The following is a 21,842-nucleotide window of genomic DNA, read 5'->3' as shown; positions in this document are numbered from 1 at the left end:
GGGTATGGGATCTGCAGAGGCGGGGGTGGGGAAGGGAGCTCATCCAGCAAGGTCTCGAAAATTCAGAGGGGAAGAAAAGCCAGCAAAACATTTTTTTAAGACACACATGCTGGTATCTAAGCAACCGCGTTATGTCTGGCTCGTATGAAAAGGAAAACGGCATCTGCTTTTGAATAAGGCGACAACATTTCCGAGCACAAAGACTTGAAATTACAGAGCCCGGGACGCGACCGGGAGGCGATGGCAAGGACGGTCCCCTCCGGACCGTGGGTTTTGAGAGCCAGCGGGAAGGATGGAGCTGGTGTGAAACAGAACCCTGGAGTCATTAGGGATTTTGAGATTCAACAGAGGACGCTCGAACCGCTAACAAGCAGAGCGAACACCAGGAAGCGAGGGAGGCTCCTCCCACACCCACACCAGGTGCCAGCTTGAGCAGCGTGACCGACAGCATGGCCACCAAGCACGGTGAAGGCCGGAGACCCACCGGCTCGGTTGGTTCCCTCTTGGAAAACCCTCCTCTTTGTCTTTGTGGGAAAATCAAACCCACGTGCGTTCGAACTTGGTGTCTTTAAGAAACTCCCCAGGGATCCGGCCCCACCCCGGGTGCCATCCCCACCGCGTCCCGGGAAGGAGAGCAGCCGCCTTACCCGGACTTGTGAGGGCTCCCAGGGCGCTGCTCGTGGTGGACAGAGGGTTTGCATTGGTGGTGGTGGCTGAGGTCTGGGCCGCGGCCGCGGCGGCTGCCAGCGTCGCCAGGTTCTGTAGCTGCAGAGCATTCATGCCTGTGGAGGGGGAGAAACGCCACTTTAGCAAGAGGCCCGCGCGGCCCGGCTCCAAGCGTGAGGGCGGGTGACAGGATCAGAGGCCCCGGGCAGCGGGTCCTGGGATGGCGCACTCTGTGCCGCTGCCCCGGTGACCCGTGAGTCACCACACCTGCCAGTGGAGCCACCCGCCGTGTGAAGCGCTGCCTGTCCTGACCCAGGACGTGTCCCAACCACCCTGTCCTGGAGCTTCAGAGAGCTCGAGGAAAGAGCAGGATGGTTCTGTGCAGACTGGCCACACCGGAGCTTTCTACCACGACAGGGCAGCAGTACAGAACTCGTGAGACTGGGGCCCCGTGGCTGGAGGAAGGGCTCCCGGGAAGCCCGTCAGCTGCACCGAGAAGAAGGAATTCCAGAGGAAGCAGTACTTCACTCCTGCTCTGAACTTGAACTGCTATGATGGCTTCCTGGCTCTGCCACTGTACCAGCCCTGTGACCCTGGGCCAATGACTTAGCCTCTTTCTTGCTTGCTTAGTGAGCGGCACCACTAACTGCGCCTTGCCTCCAAGGGCAGTGTGCAGATTTAAAGAGATGATGGATGCAAACCACTCAGCACAGTGTAAACACCCGATAAGAGTTAGGGACCCTCATGGTGGTTATTGCCACTGACATCCTCTCTCCAGACTTATTTTAAATGTGAAGTCTAAATGGGACCCTAGTAGAGACTCAAATAACATCTCATGAATAAAAAGAAAATGGGTGAATAAAAATGGCATCGTGGTTATATTTTTATTTGTAATGTGCTTGTATTTGCATTTAAAATTTTTTTTTTTCAACGTTTATTTATTTTTGGGACAGAGAGAGACAGAGCATGAACGGGGGAGGGGCAGAGAGAGAGGGAGACACAGAATCGGAAACAGGCTCCAGGCTCTGAGCCATCAGCCCAGAGCCTGACGCGGGGCTCGAACTCCCGGACCGCGAGATCGTGACCTGGCTGAAGTCGGACGCCTAACCGACTGCGCCACCCAGGCGCCCCTGTATTTGCATTTTAAAGGCATCTATTTTTAAAGAAGGATCATGTTTACCCAGGACAAATCTCTGGCTAGTGAAAATTAAGAAAAGAACAGCAGAGAGAAGTGAAACTTTACAAGAACGTGAGGGTGGGATCGGCTGAGACCTCTTCCATTTTTATTTCTCAATCCAAGGGTCTCTGAGTCTTTCTCCACTTCACACTAATGTACCTTTAAGAAGCAGGACACAATGGTTCTCTCCCTGTACAGAGAAATTTTATACAAACACTAGAGTTAAGTAATCAGCTTAATTTCACCTTCTTCTCATGTCTCAAATCCAGGTACTTAATAAATGCCTACCGAGCAATTTAATCTGCCTTAGAGAGACTGGCCAGATCACAGCGTCATTCATTGGGGGTGGTGGTGGATGGAATGGTGAGAGAATGTTCTAGCAACATATCCGTGAAAGCTACCAGCCATGGGTGTGGAGCCCTCCGCCTAAGCACCGCTCACAGCACAGCAGCTAGGCTCACTTATCTGCTCCTCTGTCCTGGCTGCCTCCATCTTCTTTCTGCTCAGAGAAGAGTTCCTGATGCCTCTGCTGCAAGAGGGCTCCTTATTTTGCTGAGAACAATGCTCTGTCCTCTTCCAGAAGATGCCCAGCCTTCTTGGCTGAGGGTGAAAGCCAAACACCTGTTTTTCAAAATCCACTTAGGTCCTGAGGATGCTCTGAGGCAGGACACAAGTACTTGAGGGATCCTGTCAACTTCTGCAAGAAGAGTGTAGACTTTGCAACCTTGTTTTCTCCTGTCAGTGCAACTTGGAACAAGGCTCTCCCTCCTTCCCTCTGATCAAGGGTCAGACAGGGTCCTATCTATAAGAACGTGTGACTTGAGAAAGCACTGGTCTTATTCTTCTGGGGTGCTTGAGGCAAATGGGGGAAGCACAGGAGCTGCACAGCCTCAGTGCAGAGCCACCCGGACACAGCCAGGGGCTCAGCTCTGGACAGGGGCTCGAACGTGCTTCACACCTGAGCGACGCTGAGAGGACTGAGGTACATTTGTTCTGACCCATCTGTCATCTCTTGGCCCTCTTGTGACTGACGGTCCCTCTAAAGCTGTAATGACGTAAACCACGTGACCGACTGTGTCCCTGACCGAGAGCTGTGCTGACAAGGGGATGGTTTAGGACCGAAATGAAAATCTGCAGCACACGCCTGGCATCAGTTAATGGGGAGCAGAACCATTCTCCTGGTGAGGTCAGGGGGCCCTCCAAGACATCGCCCCTGACCCGCCCCAAGTGTGGGCCACAGCATCGGCACGGAGGGAATTCCAGAGCTGGAGGGAACTTATTAGCTCACTAATAAGTGGTCAGGGACTCAGGTCCTGGGCCGAGGCATCAGGGCAAATGGTGGTGGACTCCCCAAGTCTGGGGCATTGATCCTGCCACACCTCCCAGCCTCCCTCAGGAGAAGACTGAGAGTCTGCCTTCAACACACACCCCTTCTTTGTGTCAGCTGCAAACTCACTTGTCCTGGTGTTTATAACCCCGTGGCAGTCACCATATCTTACCTTGACCTTATGCATACGTATCTCTTACCTTCTGAACTAAATACTGAGCTCTTTGAGAACAAACAGCCTGTCTGATATTCAAGTCCACCTAAACAGACAGACATACACACTCACAGCAGTACACATGGTGGGTGACAGGTGAATCTACACAGAATGAATGGACGGGGCATCGAACAGGATGAAATTTTCATTAACGCCAGGTAAGAGTACCATCCATAGACCCAACCAAGTGTTCATTTTCTCCGCTGTAGTCCTTCAGTATTTATAACAGCTTTACCTACTGTTTCCCTCAGCTGTTCATTAATCCATTTTACAAGTATTTATCAGAACTATGCGTGCTCCCAATCTCACCCACTGGCATTCTTGAGAGCCCAGCTGACAACACTGGGTTCTGTATTTCACTGTCCTCTTTGCTTGGAAACCCAGGGCTGAAGCCTGGTGTGTCCTCCACAGTGTCCCCTCTACCTTTGTTCCCACACATTGCCACCCGAGAGTGTCTGCAATCCTATCTGGCCTTTCCCTGCCTCCATCTGGCAAACTAGACAGGGGACTGCAGCTCTGGGGCGCCACAGTGTGTGTGGGGCCAACTGTGTTCAATGGTCACACTGCAAGGGAAAGGAAAATATGGGCCAAGGGAAGCAGAGACCAAGAGTGGAAAGGAGTGGTCATGGTGACAGGCAGCATCTGAGGGATTTGGGGAAAAAAGAAGATGAGAAGGATGAGATGGAGAGAGGCAGCAAGCAGGAGGACCTGTGTGTGTCTGCCAGCTCATCCATCTGTGTGTCCATTCGCCCACGTTCTTGTCATCCATCCATCCATCCATTTATCCATTCATTTGTCCATCCATCCATCCATCATCTGTCCATCCGTCCACCCACCATCTGTCTATCCGTCCCTCTATCCATCCATCTGCCCATCTATCCACCCACCCACCCACCTATCCAACCATCCACCCATCTGTCTGTCTGTCCATCCATCCATCCATCTGCGTGTCCATTCACCCACCTATCTATCCACCCACCCATCTATCCAACCATCCATCATCTATCCATCCAACCATCATCCGTCCATCCACTAGGCAGTTATGGAGAGGCCACCTTAAGGCCAGACCCTAGGCACAGTAGGAAGGATTAAAAGGAAAACCAGACAGCGCCTGCCCCCAGAAAGGCTGCTCTGTATCAGAGCAAGAAGACAGGTACTGGAGGGTGATCTTACTTCATCTGTTTCTGGAAAGAGGCCCAGACTCAGAAGCTCATTCTCCGTAGTCTTTGATGGGGATGAGCACTGCACTGGGTAGCTGAAGGAGGCAGGGGCTTCCCAGTTGAGGACCGCGCCAATCCTTCCACTCTAGGCCTTTTGTGGTCCTGTGTGCTGACCCTGCAAAGCTCTCACGACACCCCCGACCCCTGAGAAATAAGCGCTGAGCCTGTGAGCGGTGGCCGACAGGGCAGCTTCCTTGCCAACTTTGTGGAGTGAGGACCAGTTCCCAGCCCTGACCCCCATATTTCTGCTTCTCCTAATGCAGAGGCAGGCATCCCTTCCTTCACCCTGTCCTGTGCTGCTAGGGCTGGGATCACACAGCATCCTCTGCTGGTGACAGGAGCCACATTAGAGCCGGTGCAGGCTGGTCACCAAGAGTGCGGGCCCTGCTCTCAGACCCCTGGGTTTAAATCCTGGCTTCACCCCACCTCCCGACAGCCTCTGTCACCTTGAGCAAACTGGCCCAGCTGTGTGCTCCTCAGATTCTCTAGGCGTGTGGTGGGACCAAAACACGACACCCCTCTGGCGGGTTGAGAGATTAAAGTCTTCGATACACGCAAAGCTCAGAGAACAATGCCAAGTGCAGAGGAAGCCAACAGCCCAGGCTCTTTTAGCCAGGTAAAAAAACGCAGCGACATCGCCTCAACCACGATGATGACGGCGCTAAGAACAAAGCATGTGCCAGGCATGTTCCTCACGCTACATGTGCGCCCTTGCTCAGCACTGGTAACAAACCCACGTGACCAAGCCACTACCGACACTGTACACACTATGCAGGGAGAACACGGAGGCCCGCAGAGGAGAGGGGCGTCGTGCCTTCTCTCACGGCAAGCCTGGCTTCTGCCCGCCACCCGGCCTCCCCACGCATGCTCCTTGTTCTTCTGGTTCCACCTGGAGCTCTTCCCTCCTCCTCCTCCTGGTGCTCGGGCTCCGCTTCCCTCAACGTGGCACCCTTAGGTTTAGGGGGGTGAGCGAGGGGTGCTGGGCCTGGTGCTCCAGGCCCCTGGGGGCAAGGCCCTGGGTGCGCCATCTCCGTCGGGAGCTAAGAAGTTAACCGGGAACCACACCATAGCTGTGTCCTACGTCTTGTTCTCTAAACTACAGACTCAATCCTTTAACTGCTTAACGTGGTTTCCTTTTCCAGCCATTACCAGAATCCCTGACACCACAGATCACTGGTTTCGGTTTCCTCAGGGAACAGATGTGCCGTGACCTCCTTCAAAGCCCCAAGCGTGTCGCACGACTGTGTCCCTCCCGCACGTTCATCACCTTAACTCGGCGTTCCTAACCGCAGTCCACCGAGGGGACGCATGGGGGCTGCGAACTCCCCAAGACCACGTGTGAAGGTGTGTGTGGTCCGGCATGCGCCTGTTTCTGGCGACAGATCCTAGGGACCAAGAGCTTCCCACCTACCACGTGGCAGGTGAGAGGTGGGAGTCTCGGGGGGATAGCGGGTGGTGGGGGGAGGCCCCGGCCCGAGGTGAGCCCTGGCTGTGATGGAGAATCGGAGGAAACCAAGGCATGGGACTGCCTGCCGGGGAGAGAAACTGAGGACAGAAACAGCTCTAGCTCAAGTGAAGGAAGCCAGACACTCTCCAAGAACTTCTGGGCTGAGGCAGCAGGACAGCACGCGCCCCCCCCTCTCCCCCCGCCGTGGGTCTCACCGGCCAGGCCGCGGGGCAGCGAGGCACCCGCTCCCCTCCCTGTGGCCTTCTGTCCGATGTGGCAGAGGGCCGAGGCTCATCCTCCTGTGCACCCCTCCGGGAAGATAGCCTCCCATGAGCGGCGAGGTCCTTCTAGGTGCTACTGTTGTGCCACCCTGGCCACAGGGCCCGTCCTGGGTGGGTGGAGAGCCCCAGACATTCCCCCGGGACACACGGATCTGGACCCTTCACTGCCCACAGCACACAAGCCTGGAAGTGGATGCATTGGCTCTTCTGGGCCCCGTGCTCCTGTGACCAGTGTGGACATCCCACGTGTGCTATGTCCTAATGAGGGTAGGGCACCGGGGGCCATGCTGTTCTGGAAAAGGCACCTGCCCCGTTTAGGGAAAGCAACCCAGAAGCTACGTGAGGCCAGCCTTCCTCTCCCTTGAGACCACATGGGACGGTCCACGGGCTCTCTGACCTCCAGACGCTTGCACGCTGGCCTGCTCGGGAGGCGCGGGTCCTCTCCTCCATAGACTTGCTCCCTCCCTGGGCCCAGACAACACTGGCGGCCCCTGCCTGCCAGCCTTTTTTTGGGGCTCTCTGCGTTCCTGTTTGTCCTTTCCGGGTGCTTTCTTGTCTATTTGGGGTATGTGAGCCACCCTGTTCCTTCCTCTCTCCCCTGAGTCACGGACCCTCCTGGTTGTCTGCCTGCGGGTGGCTCTCTCGGTCACACCCACACAGCTATAGGAAGGGGCGACCAGACGGGGCGGCCTCACCAAGAAGCGGGCTGGGGGGCCTGGCACGTGGCGATATCGCAACCATTTTTAACCTCACCTGGCACTGTGCTCAGAGGGGCACCCTGCAAACTAGGGGCAATAATCTGGGTGACTAGAAATAGAAAACGTTTAAATACATTTTATGAAATCCCACAGTGTGCCAGGATCAAGGTGGTAAAAAAAAAAAAAATAACTGGGGAAATACAGGCATCCAACTTTTCATTCATTACTTGGGAAAAGAAAACTCCTTCCCAAAACGAAGAAATGATGTACGAAACAGATGTGCAATATGCCTACTTGAAATTTAAGATTTAAAAAAATTATTTATAAGGAGAAGGGCATGAAAATTTAATTTAATGTTCACCTTAGGTAATTTTGTGTCTTATTGTTCGTAGCAATTACCATAAATCTGCATATCAATAAGCGAGAACAGATGTCAGTTGTTACAAGTGCTTGCCAATCAGGTCTGTTAAAAAGTGACAGATGGGTGGTTATGGAATGTTCTCATAAGGCCTATTAGCACATTCGCAGGAAGCGTCTGCGGTGAGAGGGTGGGAGGCTCCGCTCCAGGAAGGCCAGGCCATCTTCGCGAATCCAAAATGCGCACCCCACAACTCGGGGGGCCTCCAGCGCGAGCCCCTTGGCCCTCCCGTGTACAGGCCACTACAAAAGTCTCCCTTCTGCTCCCCTCGTCACAGACGGTCCGGGATGGTCTTCTCTGGAGAGAGGATGGCAAACTGATGAAAGGAGACCTGTTTTGTTGTTGGAAGCCAACATTTGCACCCTACAATTTCAGTGTTACTTTATTAAAAAAAATTTTGTTTTGAAGTTTATTTGAGAGAGAGCGCATGCGGATGACAATGGGAGGGGGGAGAGGAGGAGGGAGAGAGAGAGGGTCCCAAGCAGGCTCCACAATGCCAGTGCAGAGACCCACTTGAGCCTTGAACCCATGAACAGTGAGATCATGACCTGAGCCGACATCAAGAGTCAGATGCTCAAGCTACTGAGCCGCCCGGGTGCCCCCTCATTGATACTTTTAAAACCGAGACCAGATATTCTGGGAGAGAATTATTGCCACCTTCACTGAATATGGGAAATACAGCAGTCCTCTCTCGCGTATCAACAGATAAACTCTTCCTTGTAGCTCCGTAGTAAAGTCTCTAACTTCTCTGATAACACTTCCTCACGCTGGGAAAAGGAAACAACTGCCCTAACAAAAAACAGCCCAAGGCTCGTGAAATGCGTTCCAGAATGAAGCGAGGCACTCTTCCTGTTACTGTCTCTGAATCTCTTCCTTTCGCACAGTTCTGGACTGCTCTCTGCATCACTGATCCAGGGCTTGGATTTGTTACTTGGCCTGTTAAACCTTTTGCAGAGGAAAGTCGCCACAGCCCGTGGTGATGCAAATGTATCTGCATTTGCTGAGACACGGAGCGCCGTTTCAGGCTTCTGGGCAGTAGGGAGCTGAGGGTTTGGATGTATTTGCAATCTGGACCTGCCACTTACTGGCACAGTGACTCTGGGCAAGTTTGTTAATGACCCTCTGAGACTCGTGCTCTCTGGGAAGCCATACTATGCCCCTCACTGGACTTGTGGGCCCACGCAGTCATTTAACCTTTACATACTTCATTTTCCCAACTGCAACGTAGTAACAAAGTGCAGGTTTTGTGCTTGGCCCGCTGTGAGGATAAACTGCATGATTATTCCAAGGAGCTCTTTTCAAAACAAAATCGTAAAATATTACCCTTGTTTATGTACCACGATGCTCTTTGGAGATGGTAGCTGTTATAAAGAAATTAATGACCGAAAAGTCACTTTTCCCTTGTTCCTTTTTCTTCAGGAAAAAGAAAAAAAAAATCCAGACTCTTAGCTCAAGTTTCTGAGATTACAGAAATTCATGGGACAAAGATTACAGTTGAGGGAGGAATGGGCAAGTTTTTCTGAGAGGTTTTCTTAGAGGGAAAATAGTATCAATCAAGGATGCTTCAAAAGTGTAAGTGAATGCATTCAGCTTCTAAAGATTTGATCCTAATCTAGCTTCTGCTTTTATTTTAAAAAAATTTTTAATGTTTATTTTTTGAGAGAGAGAGAGAGAGAGACAGAGAGGGAGGGAGGGAGGGAATATGAACAGGCGAGGGGCAGAGAGAGGAGGAGACAGAATCCCAAACAGGCTCCAGGCGTCGAGCTGTCAGCACAGAGTCCAACATGGGTCTCAAACTCACGAACTGTGAGATCATGACCTGGGCCTAACTGACTGAGCCACCCGGGCCGCCCCAGCTTCTGCTTTTCAATTCCATATTCACTAAAGGCCCCTTTCTATAAAATCATGAAACACATGTGAAGTTATTTTTAGCTTGAAAGGAAAATGGTAAATTATTTTGGGGAAAAAAGTATAGTTGATGTCTCATTCGATTCTCCTGACACAAATACTTAGTGACTTGTCATCTAAACTTTCTTTTTCTTCTTTTCTTTTCTTTCTTTCTTCTTCTTTTTTTTGGCTTTATTTTCTCCTTAAGCAGAAAGTGTTTTACTCATTGAAATGAGACACTTTAGATTCTAGCGATAAACCTCAATCTCCTGAAGGATAGACCATTCTATTTTGAGAGTTGTTCACGAAAAAATATTATTGGTTTCTGAAATGACATTTCTTTCTCTTTGGGGACAGCGTTCCAAGCTGGACTGAGTTTTACAAGTGGGTTTATTACGTGGCTCCGTAAGACACAGACGGCATGTGAACTGTGGAGGTGCCCAGCTGAGCTGTGCCACATCCTCAGCCCTCCACGAGCATCTTAACCTAGGTGGGATTTGGGATAAATGGGCTCTTGGATTTCTTCGTATCGTTTCTACCGGATGTCACGTCCACGCACTTGGTAACATGTTTGGTATTGCACCGACTACTGCCAAATCCTCGCCAGCTCACCCGTGAAGATACTGCCATTAGTTGATATAATGTTTTCTGGGCTTAGGTGTAAGGCTAAAGTCAAATTTCTTAAATTGAAAAAAACAGGGCATTTAAGTTAAGCTCCCCTGGGAATGTATCCAAAATACAAATCTGCGTTTGTCGATTTATAAATTTATTCACACATCCACTCAGAAATAGTCAGTAGCACGTCTCTACTGAGTTGGCTGAGTTCCTCAGCCCAGGCCATTCCAGTCTTGGGGCCTGGTGACTTGGAGGTGGGGGAGGAAAGTGAGGAAGGAAGGGGCATTAGGGTGCCCCACCCGCCTGTAGGGAGTCAGGGAAGCCTCCTTCAGAGAGGTACTTCTATTCCCAGCCCCCCAGCTCACTTTAGAATACTGGTCTGGGTCACTGGCAAACACAAAAGTTAAGTCCTACTTCAGGAGAAAACAAAAGAGCAGGAGGCCGTACAACTTGATTTTATATATATACAAAAAACCCTCCAACTACAGAGCTTCAACTACTCAGGAGGATAAGACCTGATTATCCCTATGAAGGAAGAAACCCCCTTTCTGGAATTCACCAAGCAGATGGAGCCTTGACATTTACCTCCTTGATACTCTAAACATTCAAGGTGATGTTAAGGCAGCTAATGGAGCGCTCAGCATTTGATTTCACAGCCTGTGCGGACTTAGTGTGCTGAATTTTCTATGTGGAAGGTTCAAGAAGGTTCAAGAATGGGGTATTCTGGAAGGCCCAGAGCATTTACCGACTGCTTTAAATTAGCCATCTGCTCATGCGCCTTCTAAGGTCACTCCCAGATACCCTTAGTTTTTAAATGAGCACGCAGAGCATGTAAACGCTAACACCCTGACCTGCAGTGGTCAAGGCAGAGGAGCACAGGGTCTAATGACAAATGACAGGGCGCTGTGTCCACCCGGGAAGACGCGCTTGGTAGTAGCCTCAGGACCCAGTGACCTTCTCTGCATAATTCAAGTGCCGCAGTGGAAGAGCCGGAGGCTTCCTCGAAGGAAAGACCCTAATTTCGGATGTGGGTGGGTCCATACTATTAGGAGGAAGAATAAATGTTGCACTGGCTGAAAATATGACACATCTTCACATTTATTTTAGAGCTTGCAATCTGGAGGTTTTCTCTTTAAAACGCAGAAAACTCCCTGAATATTTTACTTATGACTCTCTGATTCCCTTCACAGAACTAAAAATTAACACTTCAATGGGATTCCTCGCTCCAAAGCCAGCTTCCCAAACTGTGATCATAAAGATACTGCTGAATGATTTAATTGACCATTTTAACATATATTTTTTCCTAATAAGTGAAAAGCAGTATTATACAAAAAAACCCCAAAAAAACCAAAAAACCAAAAATAAGCTGGCAGTGCGAGAAGATTTAAAGCCCAATGAGTAAGTCTGCAGTTTTGTCTTTTTCCCCCTACAGGTCAATACATCCCATCAGACAACAGGTTCCCATGAGCCTGTGGGGCCGCAGGGGAAGGCTGGGCTGACGATCACAGAACCCATGTGAGGAGGAAGTCCTTCCAGATCCATTCAAAGTGAAACAAACGAACAAAACCAAGGGTATTTATTTGGGGAGCAAAAAAAAAAAAAAGGAAAAAAAATGAGAAAAAAGGAGTTTTTGTAGTGACAGCAAAAGAAATCTGGCTTTTATTCTGCACATTCAGGTTTCATTTCATTGACTCAGAGTGTCTGTCCTTCATTAAAAACAAATGGTGCTTGATTCTAATGTGCCAAAAATCTGTTCTTCCCCTTGCCCTCTCTCCCCCATCTTTCTGGAATCAAACAAGGGAAGAGCCTTCTCGCTGTTCCTCACGGCAGGTTAATGGCACCTGTGTTCTGATTTATTGCGTGGGCCGCCTTCCCTGGCCCCGTGTAAGTTAGGATATCAGCCTGGAAGGTGACACAGTAGGAGTGACCTTTCTTCACTAATCACTGCACCTCAGTTACTACTGACACAGCTCATTATAAAAAGAAATCTTTTACGAGCCAGCTTTCAAATCGAGCCCCACTTTGATTTTCTTAAGAACAAAGATTATACTTCCACATAAAAGCTTCTGATGCACAATTCTGTCAACCGGGGTACTGAAGTAAAAAAAGGCACCCTGTTAATTGTCTGTGGTTATCAAGGGATGGCAAACTGTATCAAAGATAGGCCTGCGATCCTGGCTTTCATTATGGAGGTCAGAATATTTATTGACTGCTTCTTATTAAAATTTTAGAAGGACGTCAATCATGGTGGCTGCCCCCCGGATAGAGGAACCTTGTTGGAAATTCCCCCACAATCAATCCCATTAAAAACCAAAACCAAAACCAAAACACAACACTTGCGGATGCTACGCAGGGCTTCTCGGCCTCTCTGGCTCCCACCCACCGCTGGAGAAGCCCAAGGTGGGAGAGTGACTCCCGAGTGACTCCCCAGCGGCGGACTCTCATGTTTACACCCAAGTCAGAAAGTGAACAGGGCTGCTAATCGCTGTCTGTTCGTCTTCCCTGCTGGCGTTCTCTACCTCTGAACCCACCCCGAACGCAGACAGCAGCACGCTCAACAGCAAAGGCACGTGTCAGGACTTACCAGCCATCTGCTGAATGCCACTGAACGCACCCAGGTTGCTGGAGGAGGTGGCCTGCTGCAGGAGCTGCAGAGAGAAAAGCGGACCGTCAGACCAAGGCAGGGACAGGACAGGGCCACGCCGAGCCACACGGGGGCCCGCCCGCTCTCCCTCGCGCGTACCCAGCCGCTTGCTGCGACTATTCACGGACAGAAGGCTCCCAGAGTCGGGGCTGTAAATCCATATTAATGTCTAATCTCTATTAAGAAACACAGACACCGGGGAAACTCAGTAACACTGCTGCCTTAAAACAATCAATTTAGTCTTTTTAACAACCAGGTGTTAAATCTATCGAAACCAACGCGGCGTGACTAATGCTCTCTCTGTAGCCTAGCGGTTACCACCACTCATCTCTGCCAATCAAAGCCCATCCCTCGCTCTCCCACTTTCCTTCCCCGCTCGGTGTCCTTCAGGAGAAGCACACGGAACTCAAAGACTCTTGGGCCAACAGAGACATCACCACGGTAACTACGGACATAAGCATAGGTAGGCACAGCTACGCCGGTGGCCACACGACCAAGACAACGGTCACAATTTTAAGGTGGTCTTCACCGTCAGAGAGGAACATACTACTTGTCAAAACTTACAAGTATCTGGTGTGATGTGCAATGACGCTGGGCAGATGTGTCGTCGTCTTTTAAAGCCTAAGTTAAAATCAGGATCTCTGAGCTTTTCCTTAGAGCTTTCAAAAACACCCCCCTCCCATCCCACCCTCAATCAGTGGGTATCACAAGGTAAAGGCAGGTGGCTGCTGTCCTCAAGGGCTCCTTTATCTGTCTGATTCAGCTGAATTATAGATTAACTTCCGTCCTATACCACTAACCTGGATTTACTGATACTCTTTTGGATAAGGTAGATCAACAAAGACATAGGAACAAGCACGTAGTTCTCTCCTATACGCAAATGTATATGGATACCAAATTCAAATTTATTACTGACGGATGTTATGATACTATATGCTCAGGAGGAACAGGACCAATTCATGACTTCAAAAACAGCTTTCAGAATTTATTTGGAGTGCTGCAGAACCACACAGCACTGTCCTTGCTCTGGGTAAGGGTAGATTTTTTTTTTCAGTTCAGTGCAAAACCGGGCCTACAATAGGGTAGGATTAAAAACTGAGCATCTCTCCATGGACTTAAAATCACCAAGTGGAGTGGAGTATCAGTGGCTGATTCAACCCGAGTCTCAATTACAATGATATTACGGGGATTAACAGTGACAGGTAACAAAAAACGCCAGCGATGTTCACTCATCCCTCCTGACTTGTTGAGATAGACTGTCTAGGGATTACACACAGACCCAGAGACACACACGAGGAGGAAGAAGTTAGAGATGAACCGCTCTGATAGAAATCCTTTATTCTGGTCTGGTATCTTGGGTTTCCCATTCTCTTGCGGTTGTGAGCCCTTACTCCCTTTCCTATTAGGTATGCTTAAAAATTAAAGGGAAGTAAAATTAAATTAGCTTTGAGGCCATTTTGAGGAATTAATAATGCCAACTGAGGTGCGTGGAACTCGTGGGAAGTGTCCTTAAACGATTGCCAAGGGTTCCACCCACTGATAACCATCCTCGGGTGGGACAGAGTCAGAATCTACCCCTCGACACAGAAGGAGGGAAGGCCTGAGAAGCCAACGGCCCTTCCGAAGAAATGGGACTTCCAACTGAAAGGGGCAGAACCGATATGGCAGAGAAAGAATGGAAGCCCGTGGCAGAAGCAAACATAGTTAAGAGCATATGAAAGTATGTTTTTGCAAGCGAGGCTGAGATGAATTCTCTTTCAGGGTACAGAACTAATCTGCAGATGCAATCAAAGAAACGTGCCACAGATTTTTGTGAGCCGTGGGGCACGGGAGATGTGCCAGGAGACTGGGGACAGGCACAGGTGTCTTGGTTTTTAGAAATGACAGAGTAGGAAGCTGGTTTCTTAGAAATCACAAGAAGGTGAGCCTGACATCCATCTCTGATACCAATTCTGGTACATGCAGTTAAACAGGTGTCCCGTGAACGACCGAAAAGCACAAGTTCGGGAAAACCGAATCACCCTTAAGCTGGACTCATTTCTTGTTTTGTACGAGTTCAGGTGGCGAGACCAAGAAGACGATGCGGCACGGCATATACGGATCTCGGCAAGACATCTGAGGAGATCTCTCACGGTGCCTTTGTGGCTATGACAGAGAAATGGCTAGAAGGCGCCTCGTCAACTCAGGCCACGCTTTTGTTAACGGCTCAGATGAAGACGGGAGGAGAGCGTGCCTCGTTCAGTGAGCAAACACGTATCGAGTAGCTATCACAGCCAGACCCCGCCGGGCAGCGGGCAGGGTGGGCCGGGAGAGGGCCAAGAGCCGCAGCCGCAGCCAGCTGCACAGAGAGCACACGGAGGGCTGAGGTGCCACTTGCCCGCCGGCAGCTCGGTCTTGGAAACGCTGCGGAGCCCCTCTGAGCCTCTCCGTCTGCACCGGTACAGGCAGGCTCTTCCCTTCCAAGATCACAGGGAGGACTGCTGTACGGAAGTGCACGGGCTGTTACAAGGTGAGGCTGACGGATCACGCGATCCCGAGGGGGACAGTTACCGTGTCAAGTAACAGGATCGGGACAGAACACACGTGGACGCACGCACGCACACACTCACACCCACACGTGCGTGCCGAGAGAGGCCAGCACACGCCACCCAGACTCAAGAGGGGAAGTTATATTAGTCAAGGTGAAGTCCCGCGTTCAGGTGCCAAGGCGGAAAAAGGGGCCGGAGCACCATGGTTCGGCAGTAGTTCGAGTAAAAACCAATGAAAACCCAGACCAGCGTTAGCTGCCTTCTGCCTCACGTGCGACACGGTTAGTACAAGGGCCGCTGTAAGGCTGCATTAAGACAGTTTCTTTAGAGAACAGTGTGGAGGTTCCTCAAAAAATTAAAAATAGATCTACCCTATGACCCAGCAGTAGCACTGCTAGGAATTCACCCAAGGGATACAGGAGTGCTGATGCATAGGGGCACTCGTACCCCAATGTTTATAGCAGCACTCTCAACAATAGCCAAAATGTGGAAAAGGCCTAAATGTCCATCAACTGATGAATGGACAAAGAAATTGTGGTTTATATACACAATGGAGTACTACGTGGCAATGAGAAAGAATGAAATACGGCCCTTTGTAGCAACGTGGATGGAACTGGAGAGCGTGATGCTAAGTGAAATAAGTCTTACAGAGAAAGACAGATACCATATGTTTTCACACTTATGTGGATCGTGAGAAACTTAACAGAAGTCCATGGGGGAGGGGAGGGAAAAAAAAAAGAGGTTAGAGTGGGAGAGAGCCAAAGCATAAGAGACTCTTAAAAACTGAGAACAAACTGAGGGTGGATGGCGGGTGGGAGGGAGGGGAGGGTAGGTGATGGGCATTGAAGAGGGCATTTTTGGGATGAGCACTGGGTGTTGTATGGAAATTAATTTGACAATAAATTTCATATAATAATAATAATAATAATAATAATAATAATAAAAAGACAGTTTCAAGTCCACACTAGGGGCCACTGCTCTGTGCTGTTTAGATCTCACCGGGGGAACTGTCTTAGATTCTGGTCCCTGTATTTTACTCCAGATATTGACAGAAACGGGGAGCACAAGGAATGACAGGAAAATGAAAGTTTAAACCGATGTAACCATGGTTGAGGGAACTGGGTTTATTCGTCCTGAAGGAGGATCTAATTTGGGGGTTTCAACTACAGGAAGAAACATCTGATCTTGTCAACGCAGTTCCACAGGGAAGAGCTGAGACGGCCGATCAAAGCGGAACGGGATCCCGCCGGTCCCCACGTGGACCGCACTAACCTCTCTTCAGCGACACGCCCGCCTCAGTGTCCCCGTGACCGGCAAGCGCGCCGCGCCCCCTTCTCAGGCCAGGCCTCGAGCGGGCTCTGCCACACCGGTCAGAAATTTCGCCCCGTGGGACTCCACGGCCTGGGCCAGGCCAGAGTTAAACGAGTCACATCCCGAAGCTAATCGATTTAACTCGGAAAAAGGAACGGGCGTTGAGTCAACGCCGACTTCACTAACGTCCTGGGACTCGAAGAGCCCCCAAACGAACTCTTTCTGAACTCAGGGGGGCGGGACGGCCCCCTCCTCGCGGCCCGGGCCCAGCACTTACCGCCAGGTACTGCGGGGTGAGTCCGCCCAGGCCCGTCAGGTTCCCCCAGGTGGCAGTGTTGAGCTGTTGCATCTGCTGCGCCAGCTGCTGCTGGAGGCGCCTTTGCTCTTTGTCCTTCTGAGTGTCCGCGAACTTGACTACGATGGGTGAGGAGCAGCCCTGTGGTCAGACACAGCGGAAAGTGAAGAGGGGGTTACCGCCTGGCGGAAGCCTCTCGTGACACTCAGCACCGGGTCTAGCTTTCTCCACTATCGTGGAGCACACGGAACGGTCTGGAATGGTTTTAAAACGGTTTGATATTCCTTCTTCTTCTCTGACCAGTACCATCAACAGAAAATTGCAGATACTGTCACTGGTTTCTCTGGGGATCTGGTGGTCGGTGCAGCCATTTGCTTTCTTGCTCTGATTATTAAACTGCCTCTCCTCCTCTCTTCGTGTGTCTTCCTCCAACCTTTCCGGGACCTCCTCAGAGACAAGACACCTTATCAACGTTCTTTAATTAAGCTTCGTGCTCCGCTCGTCTGACAGACAGAGTCGTCTGTGTGTCTGCCTGTTTCCACACGTGAGCAGGGGACAAAGAAGGAGAGATGCCATAATGGGGACGAAAACGTCCCTCGCTCATGTATCTTGTTCACTCTTTCCCATTTTCAGTGATGCATTTTTGAACTCAGGAGCGCGGGGATCTTCCCGACTGGGCACTATCGGTGGGGAGAAGTGGGTTGTTTTAGGAATGTGGATGAGGGAAGGAGAGAGAGAACGCAGGCCCCGACCAACCTAACTGTGGTGTTTGCAGACGGGCCTCCCTTCCTTCTCTAACGCATCTCCTCTCTCCACCCTGCCTGGGGCTACCACAAACCACCAGCCTCAGAAGCATATTCTAGCAAGAGGAGCTGGATCTGAAATGGCAGGAGGCGCCGACTTGGCTTTTTGTCTCACTGGACATCACCATCCTAGACGCTTTTCAGTTTTCATTGCCTTTAAAAGGCAAGGAGTAGGGGCAGTGCGTGAGGGAATGGCTCAGGGTTCTAGAATAGGATGAATTCATGTCATGTTTGAAGTGGATAAGATCATTTGGGAAAATAATGGCTTCCAGCATGAAGACTTCCTTCCCAGAACACCTCTGAGACTTTGGCCACCATTCTGCAGAGACACGAGCTCCTCCCTCCCTCCCTCTCCCTCTTACCATGGCTTGCCTACACGTCTCCTCACCATTAAAGTCCTTTACACTTTGCTGAGGTAAAAAGAAATAATTCTACCCAGCTGATTAAAAAAAAAAACAAAAACAACTTTTGTTGAAACTCAGCATGATAACAGACTTCTTTCTCCCCTCTCAGAAATTCTATATTCCTATTTAAACGAGCTCTTTCCCTTTCCTTTGGGTCATTTTTCTCTCTCCTCGAAAACAAACCTGTGTGCCTTTCCCCCCCCCCCCCACCCTTATCACCTTGGGTAGTTACTGAGGGTGTAGCTGTGAAGGTGGGAGGCTAGCGGGTCTGGTATTACCAAAACAATGTGAGAAAAATGAGGTGGCTGTTTCAGTGGTCAACCTCCAGCGAGCGTATCGGGTCTTCAGCTCTTGAGCCACGGTCACAGGACACAATGTTAAATGTCAACCACACAAAAATAATATTTCCACCTTTAAAAAAAATCTATACTTCATTTTTCTTCTTCTGCTCCATATTTCAGTACTTCCACTTTAAAGTGAGCAAAATACTCTGAAGATGGAGATTATACAGAGGGAGGGTTTTGTATGGAAAGGGTTGTTACTGCTGTATCAAATTTGTTCCATAACAAAGGACAGCATCTCCTCCTAACAGTACATTTACTGCTGTGTTTTTCTTCCTTAAATACAAAAAAAAAATTATATAAAAGCAAAAAATTAGGCCCAAAAGAACTTGTTTAAGCCATAAAAAGGAAAAATGGGCTGGGCATAGATCGGAGGAAAGTGGAAAAATAGAAGGTACGATATAAAAATTAATTATTCTTAAGAACATGTTCGTTTAAACCTTAACATTCAAATCATTTTGAATTCAAATTTCTTAGATCACACATCTTGGTTAAAGATGTGAGCCAGAGTCCTGAAAATAACAAAATTAGTTAAAAAAAAAAAAAAACAAAAACAAACAAAAAAAACCCCTGATGAACTTCAGTTGGACAACTATAACGTGACTGCATAATATATAATCTTCTATTTCAGTATTTTTCAATTCAACAAGACATTTAAATGTCTGAGGCCCCTCTGTTTGAGCATGGGTGTTCAGAATGAAAAACAAATGTACCAAATTTGATTTTAAATTGTAATAGAGACGTTAATAACCAAAGGATCAAGGATTTCTTAGAAAGAATATGCCCCATTCTCCATAGCAGATTCTTTTCATTCTGAGCCTATTCTTCCTTAGTTCGGGTTCATACCCAGGTCTGAGCTACGTTCCCGAACTTTCTCCCTGTAGGAACACAGGAGAACACAGACCAGCATCCTCTGTAGCTGTACTCAGGGGCCCAGATGAAGGCACTTGGGTTAGAGCTGAAAGAATGTAGGTTAAAAAATCATCTAAGGTACAAATCACTAAGTTACAGGAAATAAAATAATTATGAATGAAGCACATGTATGGAAGATAATAAATACAGGTGAAGACTTTTTTTTTTCCCTAATGGTACTTTCATTTTTCTCTCCAAACTGAAATGTAGCTGGGATTCAGACTGATCCCCAATAATGGAACAGCCGAAGAGAAAGTGGGGGACAAACACAGCATCAACCTGTGACTGCGTGTCGTACAAGACTGCATCCCTAGGAATTTCAAAGTCCTGCTAATTATCTCCTATTGTGGCCGATTTTCACCTGAGCTTGCCTTCAGGTAGGGGGGTGTGAGTATCTTAAAAATGCATTGCACTGAAAGGAAAACACAGTGATTATATAAAATATGTTAGGAATATCAAAGTCAAAATGAAGCTCGAAAAAGACAATAGGCTTTGCAATGCTGATATCAAAACTCAGAAAAGTACAGTGAACACTTAATGACAAGGCCATGCACACTCTTGCCCCCCTTGTCCACCCACCTTTCGGCTCACTATAAAAAAAGTTGCCCACAAAACATGACGCAGAATGATCACTTAGCTCCCAGCATGCTTTGGGAGATGCAGCATTGCAAAAAACGAACAAAACAAACAAATAAAAAATAACCCCTCCCCCAAAAATGGAGGTAAAAAAGAAGCGCAAACAATCCATAAAGAAATTTTTGCACATTAAATCAAATCGAAAATATTCTGCTTTTCGGAAGATGAAAACGTAACTTCAGGTAACGCCACAGGGCCACCTCTGGAACAGATCACCCATACACAGAGGCACGGTATACAAGTACGGCAGAACATGCATTCCCAAATGGTTCTATCAGACAATACCGAGTAAGTAACAGCATATCACTCTTGGAATGCTTTTGTGCAAAGTTCTGAAAGGCCAGACTCAAATCACAGGCTAGACAGAGCCGTCTCTCTACGTTTGTGGGTGAACACCCGCATCAGTGTATTTATCTTCCCCCAAAGCCACTATCTCTCATTAGACCAAATTTGAGCCTTTATGTTTCTTTTACTGCACATTTTTTAGTAAAAAGACAAATCTCGTTTTTCAAGGAATTCTCAAACGTTAATATTTTCACTGGTTAAACAATGTAGGAGAAGTATTAGTTTTCTCCCAACATTCTTGATGCAAAAGCACAATTCTGTTGGACTGAAGAGAACTTGACCCCGTATTTAAAAAAAGAAAAAAGAAAAAAAAGAGAGAGAGGAAAAAAAAAAAAAAAGAACCCTGTGATGGACACAGGGCAGGCTGCAATTTGGAGTGAGGGCTGTTAAGGTTTACTCCATACCAACCCTGGACCAGGAACAGATTCGATCCTTTACAGATCGAGAATGATTCTTGGTTTCAATTGCATCGTGACACTACGTTGCAGGGCCTGGGCCACTGCAATAAAAGGCTCAAAAAATAATGTACAGCAAGTGGAAGGTTTTACTAAATGCATTTCAAGTCATTAGGGGAAAAATTCAGAGAGAGAGAGAAGAGAGCGAGAGAGGATGAGAGAGAGCGAGAGCGAGAGCGAGAGAGAGAGAGAGAGAGAGGATGAATATGAATGAATGAAGAGATAGTGCAAGTGTCAATCCGTGATTGTCACGTGAACAATCCGCGCAGGAGAGAGCTGCTTTATCATTCCCCATCATTTGCACAAAGAAAACAAAGAAAGGGCAGATGATACAGTACCTCCATGGTCTGAGACTGATGCATGGCTTTGATTGCATTCTGTGCCATTGCCCTTGTAGAAAATGTGACAAACGCACAGCCTGTGGGGAACAAGGGGACAGGGAGCAGGAAAGACAAAAAACAACAAGACAAAAGGGTTGGACGCTTGTTAAACCAACACAGTCTACGAGAACTGCCACAGGACGACACTGTTCTCAGTAGTACATAAAAATCAACAACTTCTCTCTTGGCTTTATCTTAGTTGGCTTTTTACTCACAGTGCGGACTTGCTAATCTGACCGAAGCAGAAAGATTTATTTATTGACTAGTTTCTTTTTTAAAATGGAGATGAGGGGAAAGTAGTTAGGTACTTTTATTTTTCTTTTCTTTCTTTCTTTTTTTTTTTTTTTTTTAGCCACGGGGGGCGGGGGGGGGGTTGAAATTAGCAAGATCTAGTTTGCATTTTCTAAAATAAAAAGTTGCTATTTTACATTTTCTCCTTGGCTGATTATCTTTACTTAGGGCATCCACACATTTGGGCTTTGGATTTCAAATTTTAGCGTTGATTTTTAAGCAGCAAATAATAAAATCCTCACACCAAGGGCAAATTAGCAAATAAATTCCAAGAGCTCGAAATGTGAGCAAATAAATATATCTAATCTCTTCTGGGTTGTTAAAACATATATATGTATACATATACATTGATGCTATTTAAATGCAAAGAAATACACCACATCCTGCACAAACTTGTAATTATTGATTACGAACAAAAACAAATGCTCTATTACTCCGAGTGTATTCAACAGTGCATATAAGGCAAACCTTTATCTGCATTGGGTTTCTGAGTTGTATAAAATCTTTATGACTTTTCCAAGTTGTGATTTCAGAGATGCATCAGAGA

General features: G+C 48.3%; 1 protein-coding gene across 10 annotated transcripts in view; it reads right to left on the bottom strand.

Moving 5' to 3' along the window:
* Positions 1 to 21,842, bottom strand: part of CELF2 (CUGBP Elav-like family member 2) — a 405,408-nt gene that overhangs the window by 44,264 nt on the left and 339,302 nt on the right. For all 10 annotated transcript variants that reach the window (XM_030322970.1, XM_030322971.1, XM_030322973.1 and 7 more), the window contains 4 exons: positions 20,963 to 21,042; positions 16,711 to 16,869; positions 12,535 to 12,598; positions 648 to 782 (listed from right to left, as the gene is read on the bottom strand). In XM_030322970.1, the coding sequence (XP_030178830.1) occupies positions 648 to 782; positions 12,535 to 12,598; positions 16,711 to 16,869; positions 20,963 to 21,042 (438 nt within the window). The remainder of the gene's footprint in view (positions 1 to 647; positions 783 to 12,534; positions 12,599 to 16,710; positions 16,870 to 20,962; positions 21,043 to 21,842) is intronic.

This window comes from Lynx canadensis, chromosome B4 (assembly GCF_007474595.2).
Source record: "Lynx canadensis isolate LIC74 chromosome B4, mLynCan4.pri.v2, whole genome shotgun sequence".
Taxonomy (NCBI): Eukaryota; Metazoa; Chordata; class Mammalia; order Carnivora; family Felidae; genus Lynx; species Lynx canadensis.
The sequence above is the reverse complement of the archived record's forward strand: the minus strand, read 5'-3'. Positions and strand labels throughout refer to the sequence as shown.